We start from the raw sequence: 10697 nt of genomic DNA, 5'->3' as shown, positions 1-10697 counted from the left end.
CACTCACTCCAGGGCCGGCGACTGGAGGTGCAAGCCTCCGGCTGCCGGGTCCGTTTCCACCCCCCCACTCCAGGACCGGAGACAGGAGGCAGAAGCCTCCGGTCGCCCACTCCCTTTCCCTCCCCCACCACCCACTCCCAACAGGCACTGAGGGGAATGTAGGGTTGCCAGCTCTAAGGAGGGAAATACCTGGAGATTTGGGGGTGGATTCTGTAGAGGGCAGCATTGGGTGGGGGGGCGGAAGGACTCAGCAGGTGTAATGTCATAGGGTCTACCCTCCAAAGCATCCATTTTCTCCAGGGGAACTGATCTCTGTCATCTGGAGATCATTTGTAGCAGTGGGAGATCTCCAGGTCCCACCTGGAGATTGGCAACCCTAGGGGAAAGTCAGCTGCACAGCAGGGGGTTGAAGAGAATGGTTTGATGGCTGCTGGGCCAAGATTGGCATCAATAGTTCCCCAGGAGCCCCATCGTAAATTAGCACCAAAGCTTTAAGATCTCTCCAGCTGTCACCTGGAGACTGGCAACAGCTTGTCTGGAGTGTGGGCAGTATGGCATTGTATCTGTCTGAGGTCCCCCTCTTCCTCCTCCTCCTCAGACCCCACCCTCAGCAGGCTTCATCCCTAAAATATCCTGGAAGTTTCCAAGCTGGAGTTGGCAACCCAATGTCCTTTCCTGGCAACCATCAGCCAACCTTTATCTGCCTCTCTGTCTTAAGTTTTACAAGCCCCCCCCCCCAACAGCCTCTGCCTAGGGAAAGGGCAGCTGACATCATTCTCCTCTCCCCTATGAGGTATTGTTATGCAACTGAAAATCCCAACTGCCTTGCGGGGGGGTGAGTTTGAGGTGTGGAATGGAGTGTTGTCCAATCAGCTTCCATATGCAAATAACCTTGGAATGCTGGGCGGGACTGCACAAAGCAGCCAGTCAACCCAGCCAGTGTTACTGAGTGGCAGTTTTTCCGGCCTAACACTAAGGAGGTGAAATTTAGAACGTTCATATAGAACGTTCTTACTCAATTATTATAAGGGAGAGATTACTTTTCTGGACAGGTTACACTGTAAAATGATGTGTTACAAAAATAAAAGCAACACTGCAAAAGACATTCACTTGGGGAAAGCCTCAGAAACTAATCAAACAATATTTTGAAAAAGTCAAATCTAAAACTATAAGAAATGTGGGGTTTTGATGAAGATGTAGCTAGAAGATAGTAATCCATAGTATTAATAAAAATAGAAAGAACCGTTTAAAAAAGTTATTCCTTTTAGTTCATTAAAATGTTAGTTGTATAACAATATTTCCATTTCTCTGTACTTCATGACTGGGATTTGCACCAAATTATCATGTACTTTGTACCAATTCAGAAATAATTCAACTTTTACTTATTTGAAATATATTACAATGATTTTTGTTTAACTTTTATAGAAACAATTAAACCATTTTGACATTTGTACCTTTGATTAAAGCTGTGTCAAATAGGTTTAGGTTTTTTCTAGAAGTTTCATAAAATACTGATTTAAGCACAAAAGGGTATCATGAATGAGCGATGAAAAGTTACAATCATGAAAGAAAGAAGATATATATAGATGTAAGACTTCCATTTGATCAGGAAATAACATAGTCGTGTTATGTTTTGTATACACTAAAGTGTACTGTAGAAGTTTTATTAAGACAATAGGTGCACAAAAACACAAACACTTTTTGGCTTAAGACCTCTGGTCAATGAAGCCAATAAATGAAAGGAAAGGCACTTTGACTTTGAATTAATGCATTAAACAAAACATTACAATTTTGGCCCTAGTATATTTGTGTGTGTGTTGGCATCCCTAAATTGCATTTATCATAGGAGTAGTCTTGGCTTGGAACCTCACAATATTTTGTGATTGACTCCAGTCCCATAGTAGCCATTTTGTAACTGGCCAGTTTTTACTGTTTTCTTTAAATTGCGATAGCGCTCACCGGCTCAACAAGTTTGGGGGACCCCTGACAGAGAGCCCATTGGTAGAGGGTCTTTGGTACCTTTTGTTTGTGGCCAAAGCCAACAAGCTTGTTTTGATTTAGGAAAGTGTAATATGCCCTTGTAAACCGCTCAGAGCCTTCAGGATTGAGCGGTATAGAAATTGAATTTGTATGTATGTATTTAGCTTGGTTTTTTTTCTTTATAACCTATCTAATATTCTTTCTTCCCCAGGACTACAAGCAAGCAAGCATCCCACTGTGAACATCAAGAGTGTAAAGTTTAAAAATGGCTCTTCGGGGCTGCCCAGACTTATCCGAAGCACTCATCCTGTCACCGAAAACAAATCCCCAAACAAATCCCAAACCCTCACAGTGCCAGCTACACCCACGGCCACCAAGAGGTATGAGTTGTCTTTTTAAGAGTCTTTGTTCTAAAGATGAAGGTTGGACCAGGACTAAGCGGAAACTGCCCAGTTTTTTCCACTGATACTTTCAGCAGTGTCAAAAAACAAACAGCCTGTTGCTAGAAATGTTTGCGAATTCATTTACATTGCACTTATTTTGTACTTCCAAACCCTGTTTTTGGTTCTGAATGTGTTGGTCTTGGAAGTTGTTGTGATAGCATCTGTTGTAGGATCAGGTACATGGATCAGCAGATGTTGTTCTTGGGCACTTGATTGGAAGATTTTTCTATGTAATTAAAAAAATGTATTTGACATGCCATAGGTTATTAGTTCTCCAAGTCTTTTCCTCTCCAACTGATATCAGCAACCAAGCTAGGTGGTTGCCTCTGGAGTCAGTGATTTAACTGGGCCTAAATGTCCCTTACACTGAAGCATAGCTAGAGCAGCCGCGTTTCCCTTTTAAGAGCACGAGGCTGGCACTCTGGGCTTGGGAGGAAACACGGGTTCCACACACTTAAAGGGAGAGAGAGGGGTGGGTGTTGGGGGTGGGGCTTCCCCCGCCAGCGGTGTACCTTTCCACAGCTGGCATAAAAACTCTGACACTGTGGCAATGGTGCTCTTTGAAGGGCTTATAGAGAGCAGTCCTAAGCAGTTCCAATTATGTTTATGCTGGAAATATGTATATTGCAAGGTCTAAATTCAGTCATTATAGGGTTAATGTGTTTACCTTGTGTGCTATTGTTTACACTGACCTGGAAGGGAACCTGGCACAAAACCAATGGCGAGAAAGCCCAAAAACTGGAGTCTATTTACTCATAATCATAGGTTAATGCATTCAGGTGATTTCCTTCTAGGGGTCAAGAAGAAAGAAGAATCTCCATTACCAACTGGTCTGTCTGCTGTTGCAAGCATGTAGTCTTAAGTGTTTGTTGTTTTGTAGATTTCCTGTCTACCCTTCCCTTTAGAAATAACGATTTTTACATAGAAAGAAAATGCCTCCTCTCCAGCGAACAAAGATCCATTGCAACCTCTGAATATTTAACTATTTTATCAAATTTTCCAACATATTCTGGCAGCAGAAGCCAGTTGCCTGGTCTTGCCTAGTATGCCTAAGTAAAAGCAAGTTTTTAATTGCTCATTGGATCGAGAGAGAGGCTAAGCTAGAAGGCTCTGAGGCCTGATTTTTAAAATGACCTGTTTTTCTCTCTCTGCCACACATACTGCAGCTGTGAAAGGTGACGACTCAAATTCATATCTGATTTGCAGAATCTCACCTATGCCAGCCTGCAAGTGCTACTGAGCAGCTGAAAACTGTCCCTTTTGAAGATTTTGTTTATTTGTTTGTGGGTTGTTGGGTTTTTTTTTGCTTTTTGCACATTTGGAACCCCAGCAGAGGAGAAGCCAATTGCTTCCAGCCAGCTCTTGCTTCCTGCGCTGAAGAGAGGATTAACCCCATGAGTGCCTGCTGAGTGCCTGCAAATCAAGATGAGTAATCCAACTTCAACTTCTATGACAACAGAAACATCTGCCACAGATGTGAGTATTTTCCAAACCGGAGATCTCAACCCAGGGGGTCCACTCAAATTGACCCATTATAATTTTAATTGGTGGCTGAGTTCCCTAAAGAATAGATTGCAAATATATGGGGCTGAAGATATTTTAACAAAGGACGTCCCTACAACTGAGCCAGACAAAAGTGCCTTCAGAAGACTAGATGGCTTTGCCAAGTCCTTGATTATGGATTCAGTCAATTGCCATGATATCCCCAGCCTGCATACCCTAGAGACTTCCAAATTAATGATTGAACACCTGAAAGAGAGGTATGGAGGGGAGACAACCAGCAAGATTTATTACTTGAAGGCTCAGATTTTTGATTTTAAAGTAAAGGAAAGTGACTCTTTACCTGCACAATTAAGGAAGCTTATTGGAACTTACAATCAATTGAAAGAACTTGGGAAGACTCCTGACCAGTTAGACATGATTGCACCTATACTAAATGGGTTCCCTAAGTTACGGATGGCTAGCAATGACTTTAAGACACCAAAAGGATCTAACACTTGATTATTTGTTGATGATTATAATGGAAGAATATGACTCCAGAACTAGTCAGGATACTTTGTCTAATGAGATGTCTGTTTTGAGTTTACAACATACGTGCAGATTTAAAAGGGAAAAGAAAATTGAATGTTTTATATGCAGTGAAAATCATTTTGCCAGAAACTGTGAATTTAAAAATGATGGCAGACAAAGGCTCATGTGGTCACACTGAAAGGGTGCCACCTGGTGGAAGAGGAAATCATAACAACCACAGAGGTTTTAGACCTCAGACAAAGGGAAACTTCAATGTAGCCAGGGATGTTAACAGAAATGCTCAGAGGAATGAAAATAGTGGTTATGCTTTTAGAAGATGGTGATGAAAATAAGAGAGTATTTTTAATAGACTCTGGATCCTGTACACACATTTGCAAATATCAGGACTTGTTTTGTGAACTTGATAATGAAAATAGACCTGAGGTTTATCAAGCAAATAAAGAACCAATCAAACTCTTCACTACTGGAGAAGTGATGGATGTTAAATTAAAGAATGTGGCTCTGATTCCTGAAGCAGCTGATAATTTGATTTCAACCAAAAGGCTTATGGAAAGTAATCATAATGTGTTGCTTAAGAGAAGGAAAGGAAGTAGGATTGTTGGTGAAATGTCTGGAATTGAATTTGAAGTGAAGGAGATAAATGGATTTCATTATCTTGTGAATGTTAGAGGAGAATCAGAAGTTGTTAATGCTGATGAGAGACAAGTTTACCAAACTAGCAATGGTTCTTGTAATCATCGGAATTGCTTATATGCATGGTATTTGTAGTTTGTGCATCGTGGGATGCAGAGTGTTGAAAAATTGATAAAGGAGTGTGGAATTTCTGCTGTAAGTTGTGACAAGGCAAAGGAGAGATGTGGCACATGTCTCAAAGCAAAAGGAACTGCTCCAAAATACTCTGGCAAGTCCACTACTCACAATGAGAAGTTCCTAGAGACTGTGTACAGTGACCTTGTTGGCCCATTAGTGCCACCCTGTGGTGGGAAAAATGCTTTGTGACTTTTATTGAAAGCAAAACAAAATATACTTTTGTGTATATGGTGAAGAGCAAGGAAGAGACACTTAATAAATTAAAATGCTGTGTGGCCACAATTAGAAACAAGTTTGGCCAAGCACCCTAAAGTTTATGCACTGATGGGGGTGCAGAATATTGCAATGCAGAATTTAAAAGATTTCTAGAACTTGAAGGGATTGAACACAAAGTGTCTATCCCACACTCACCTCAACAAAATAGGTCTTGTGAAAAACTGAACAGAACAATTCAGGACATGTGTAGGGCTATGCTAATACACTCTGGCTTACCAAATACCCTATGGGGTGAAGCTGTCAACACAGCAGTGTATTTGCACAATGGAGTACCCTTGAAAATAACAGGAACCGCTCCATTTGAGGCTTGGTTTGGAAAGAAGCCTGGACTAAAGCATATCAAAGCTTTTTGTTCCAAAGGGTATGCTCACATACCACAAAAGAAAACAAGAAAACTTGACCCCAGAGCTGAAATTGGACTTGTAGTTGGGTATCTTGTTGGTGGAAAAGGATACAGGATATATAACCCCCAAAATCACACAGTTGGGGAACACAATGTTGTGTATATAGATGAAAGCAATTTACCATGTGCTTCCAATGCAATTGATCCAAAGATTTCTGAAACTGCTCCTGAAGAATTGGTTGCATGGTTACCTGTGGTGACCACCGGGGAACCAGCAGGTCCACCATCTGAAGAAACTACCAGAACAGAAGGGGAAGCAGGAACCGCACCAGAGGAGACAGCAGAACCCACAACCAGTGTGAGATGATCAGAAAGAAATATGGATTTTGTGAAACTGTACAATCTGCAAAAGAACCTAGGAACTGGAAAGACGTATGCAACCTGCCTGTGAATGAAGGAGACATATGGATTGAAGCAATGGAACAGGAAATACTATCTATATATGAGAAAGAAGAATGGACTCTTATAAAGTTACCTCCAGGCAGAAAGCCTGTTGGATGCAAATGGGTATTCAGAATCAAACATAAAGATGATGGGACTGTAGAATTATACAAAGCACACCTAGTAGCCAAAGGGTATTCACAAGAATATGGGACTGACTACTTTGAGACTTTTACTCGTTATCAATCATGCAACGTTCAAAACACTTCTTAGTGTCACAGCATCAAGAGACATGATTGTAGAGCATCTGGATATAAAGACTGCATTCCTCAATGGAGAACTATTTGAGGAAATATTTATGGAACAACCTGAGGTTTTCAAAGTCAAAGGACAAGAAAATTCCATTTACAGATTCAACAAAGGACTCTATGGAATAAAACAAGGAGCAAAGGCTTGATAATGGCAAAATTACAGGACTATTGCAGAAGCAAGGCTTTGAGCAAGGAAAAGCTGTATCTTGCCTGTACACTAGAATTAAAAATGGACAGTACCAGTATGCTTTTGTTTACATTGACGACTTGATCATGTCTTGTCAAAATAAAGAGGATATTAAAGAAATAGCTGATGGACTGAACAAGGAAGTAGAAGTCAAACAGCTCAGAATACAAGTTGAAAGACTTGAGGAGAGAACCTTTCTTCTATGCCAGAAATGAAAAAGTATGGACTTTATAGAATCTGTTGGTATGAAAAACTGCAAAGCGTCATCCATACTCCTTGAACCTGGATATCTAAAGGAAAAGGATGGAACACCTCTCAGAAACATTGGAGAATACAGAGAAGCAGTTGGAAAATTTCTCTATTTGAGCAAAACCACGAGGCCTGACATCATAGCAGCAGTTTGCATCTTGTGCAGAAAAGTGAGTTTGCCTAACCATCATGATTGGAGTGCAATAAAGAAACTAGCAAAGTACCTGAAAGGAACAATGGACTTAGAACTGAAAATTGCACCATCTGAAAGGCCAGGACTAGTTGGATATTTGGACACCAACTGGGGAGAAGAATCAAACAATTTAATGTCAACAAGCGGATATCTATTCTTCTATAGAGATGGACTAATAGACTGGACTAGTAGAAAGCAAACTGTTGTGGCAGAGTCTACAGCAGAAGCTGAGTGTGTATCAGCAGCGAGTGCCCGCATGGATTTTTCATTTGTTGAAGGACTTTGGAATAAGAGAACCTGTACCTGTAGTTATGTTTGAGGACAATCAAGCATGTATTACTATATGCAAGGGAGAAAGCACCACAGCAAAAAATAGATCTATTGGAATTAAATGTGCACTAGTGAAAGATCTGTACCAGAAGGGGCTAATTGAGACTGAACATTGTTTCACAGAGGAAATGGTGGCTGACATTTTGACTAAGCCACTGACCAAATAAAAATTTGAATGTCTTAGTGAAATATTGAATATAGTTGATCCTAATGTTAAAATGAATCATGAGTGATGTTTGTTATATGTGCATGTATAATGACTTACATGTTAGACCTTGAGAAGGGGTGTTGGAAATATGTGTCTGTTGCAAGGTCTAAATTCTGTCATTATAGGGTTAATGTGTTTACCTTGTGTGCTATTGTTTAGACTGACGAGTACGACAAGGATGTATATTGTCACCTTGCTTATTTAATATATATGCAGAGTACATCATGCGAAATGCTGGCCTGGATGAATCACAAGCGGGAATTAAGATTGCTGGGGAAAAGATCAACAACCTCAGATATGCAGACGATACCACTCTAATGGCAGAAAGTGAAGAGGACCTAAAGAGCCTCTTGCTCAGGGTAAAAGAGGAGAGCGCAAAAGTGGGCTTGAAGCTCAACATCAAAAAAACTAAGATCATGGCATCCGGCCCCATCACTCCTTGGCAAATAGAAGGGGAAGTCGTGGAAGTAGTGACAGACTTCACGTTCCTGGGATCCCAGATCACCGCAGACTGTGACAGCAGCCATGAAATTAAAAGATTTCCTTGGGAGGAAAGTGATGGCGAACCTAAACAGCATGATAAAAAGTAGAGACATCACCCTGCCAACAAAAGTCCGCATGGTCAAAGCAATGGTATTCCCAGTAGTCATGTATGGCTGTGAGAGTTGGACTATAAGGAAGGCCGAGCGCCGAAGAATAGATTCTTTTGAACTATGGTGCTGGAGGAGACTCTTGAGAGTCCCTTGGACTGCAAGAAGAACAAATCAGTCAATCCTCAAAGAAATCAACCCTGACTGTTCCCTGGAAGGCCAGATAATGAAACTGAAGCTCAAATACTTTGGCCACCAAATGAGAAGGGAGCACTCACTGGAAAAGACCCTGATGCTGGGAAAGATTGAAGGTCAAAGAAGACGGGGACGGCAAAGGATGAGATGGTTAGACAGTGTCATTGATGCAACGAACATGAAGTTGAGCCAACTTCAGAGGACGGTGGAAGACCGGAGGGCCTGGCGGGAGCTGGTCCATGGGGTCGCGAAGAGTCGGACTCGACTGTGCGACTGAACAACAACAACAACTGCTGTTGCAAGCATGTAGTCTTGTTTGTTGTTTTGTAGATTTCCTGTGTACCTTTCCCTTTAGAAATAAAGATTTTTACATAGAAAGAAAATGCCTCCTCTCCAGTGAACAAAGATCCATTGCAACCTCTGAATATTTAACTATTTTACCAAATTTTCCAACAGTTTACTCCCAGGAAAATGTTTACTGTCTGTTTTCTACTTACTTTTCTGAAAAGAGAGAGAGAATGCTTATTCCTGTGTGCTCAACAGGAAAAAAAAGTCTGATCATGCAAAAAAAGGTATATCAATATATTAAATAAGTAAATAAACCATACAATTTCTGCAATTCTTTCTCCACTTTAGAAAGAAGCTGTACTCTCAGGAAGACAATGTAGAAGAGCTTCGAGTACCATCTCCATACCAGTCTCCAGTCAGTGTGGATGAACTTCAAGTACTATCTCCATACCAGTCTCCAGTCAAAGCTTGGCCAGACCAGTCCGGCCCACAGACAGAAGAGTGAGTCTGGGAACAAAGCTAGCTCATTTCATAGTGTGTGTTTGTGTGTGGGAGGGTCACTTACATTGGCAAGAGACAGATCGAGGTCAACATTCCTCAGTTCCCTTGGCCCATCTCACCAGATTCAAGCCAGACATGTGCTGCAATGAACATGAATGGTGTGCCCTCCAGGGAGCAGTTGCTTTACTCTCCTTCCACCCCTTTTAAGTCAATTCAATTCAAATACCTTTTATTGGCATACAATATTAGAAGCATTTACCAATAATACAACCCAAAAGAAATTATAAAATAGATAGTCATGGCTATGTCAGGCCTAACTCAAGTTGTCACAAGCTAGATTTGACCATACAAAAGATGCCTGAATCATAAAATAAATTGGCATTCTAAACTTTTAAACTTAAGTTTTTAGACTTATAAATTAAGAATCATTAATATGGTCAGGGTCACTCTTCCGTTTTATAAAACCATGGAGAAACTTAGCGGTCAGTTCAATGATCTCCGGATCTCGTGAAGCAAGGAGAAATTGTACCTTGATTCTATCCGATTGGCCTGCTACCAACCTAAGGGGGGCTTCTATAAATTCCACTCGAATGTCATTTAACAATTTACAGTGTAAGAGTACGTGCTCAACAGTTTCTAAACTTCTGAACGAGGAACTTGGACAGTCAGTAATAGCTAAGGAACGGAAACGTGCAGTAGGCATCCACACCACTAAATGGAATGAAAAAAGATTCAACCGCCGTCCCCTCCGTTATCAACACATGACGCATTCTAACCAAAAGGCATTCCTAGTGTTATCTATGAAGATGATCAAAGCAGGTGGTGGAGGAAACCCTGGAGTGTAGCTTGCAACATTTCTCGCCACGATCCATCAGTTCCTTGATTTACAAGCCTCAGCTGCCACCCTTTAACAAGAAGCATTTTGCACCACGTTTCTTCCTTCCCACTGATCACAAAATATTTTGCACCCCGATGCCACCAGAGCGGAATCACACTGGGTCCTTCAAATGCTCCCTCCGCTAAGAGGCCTTCCGCTTTCTCTGCAGGGATGTGAAAACTTTTTGACTACTTCCTTTACTAACTTTAGCTACATTAATAGCCATTCTGCGACGGTAGGTCCAAGTAGCATTAGATTAGAAACAGATGCCCAGATATTTGAAGTGCTTAACCTGTTCAAGTTTGTTGCCATTAATAATCCACATAAGATTTTTGGGAATAGGGAACGACTAATACCTTTGATTGTTCATAATTCAACTTCAATCTGTTAATCACACAATATTCATGGCACCGGTTCAGTAAACGGTTTAATCCAACACGAGAA

General features: G+C 41.1%; 1 protein-coding gene across 1 annotated transcript in view; it reads left to right on the top strand.

Annotated features, from left to right (window-relative positions):
* Positions 1 to 10697, top strand: part of CNGB1 (cyclic nucleotide gated channel beta 1) — a 56946-nt gene that overhangs the window by 2171 nt on the left and 44078 nt on the right. Inside the window, exon 2 of the mRNA XM_015411181.1 lies at positions 2192 to 2360. Coding sequence (XP_015266667.1) covers positions 2192 to 2360 — 169 coding nt within the window. The remainder of the gene's footprint in view (positions 1 to 2191; positions 2361 to 10697) is intronic.

This window comes from Gekko japonicus, unplaced genomic scaffold (assembly GCF_001447785.1).
Source record: "Gekko japonicus isolate JY-2015 unplaced genomic scaffold, Gekko_japonicus_V1.1 scaffold944, whole genome shotgun sequence".
Classification (NCBI taxonomy): Eukaryota; Metazoa; Chordata; class Lepidosauria; order Squamata; family Gekkonidae; genus Gekko; species Gekko japonicus.
This window is presented reverse-complemented; position numbering and strand designations above follow the sequence as displayed.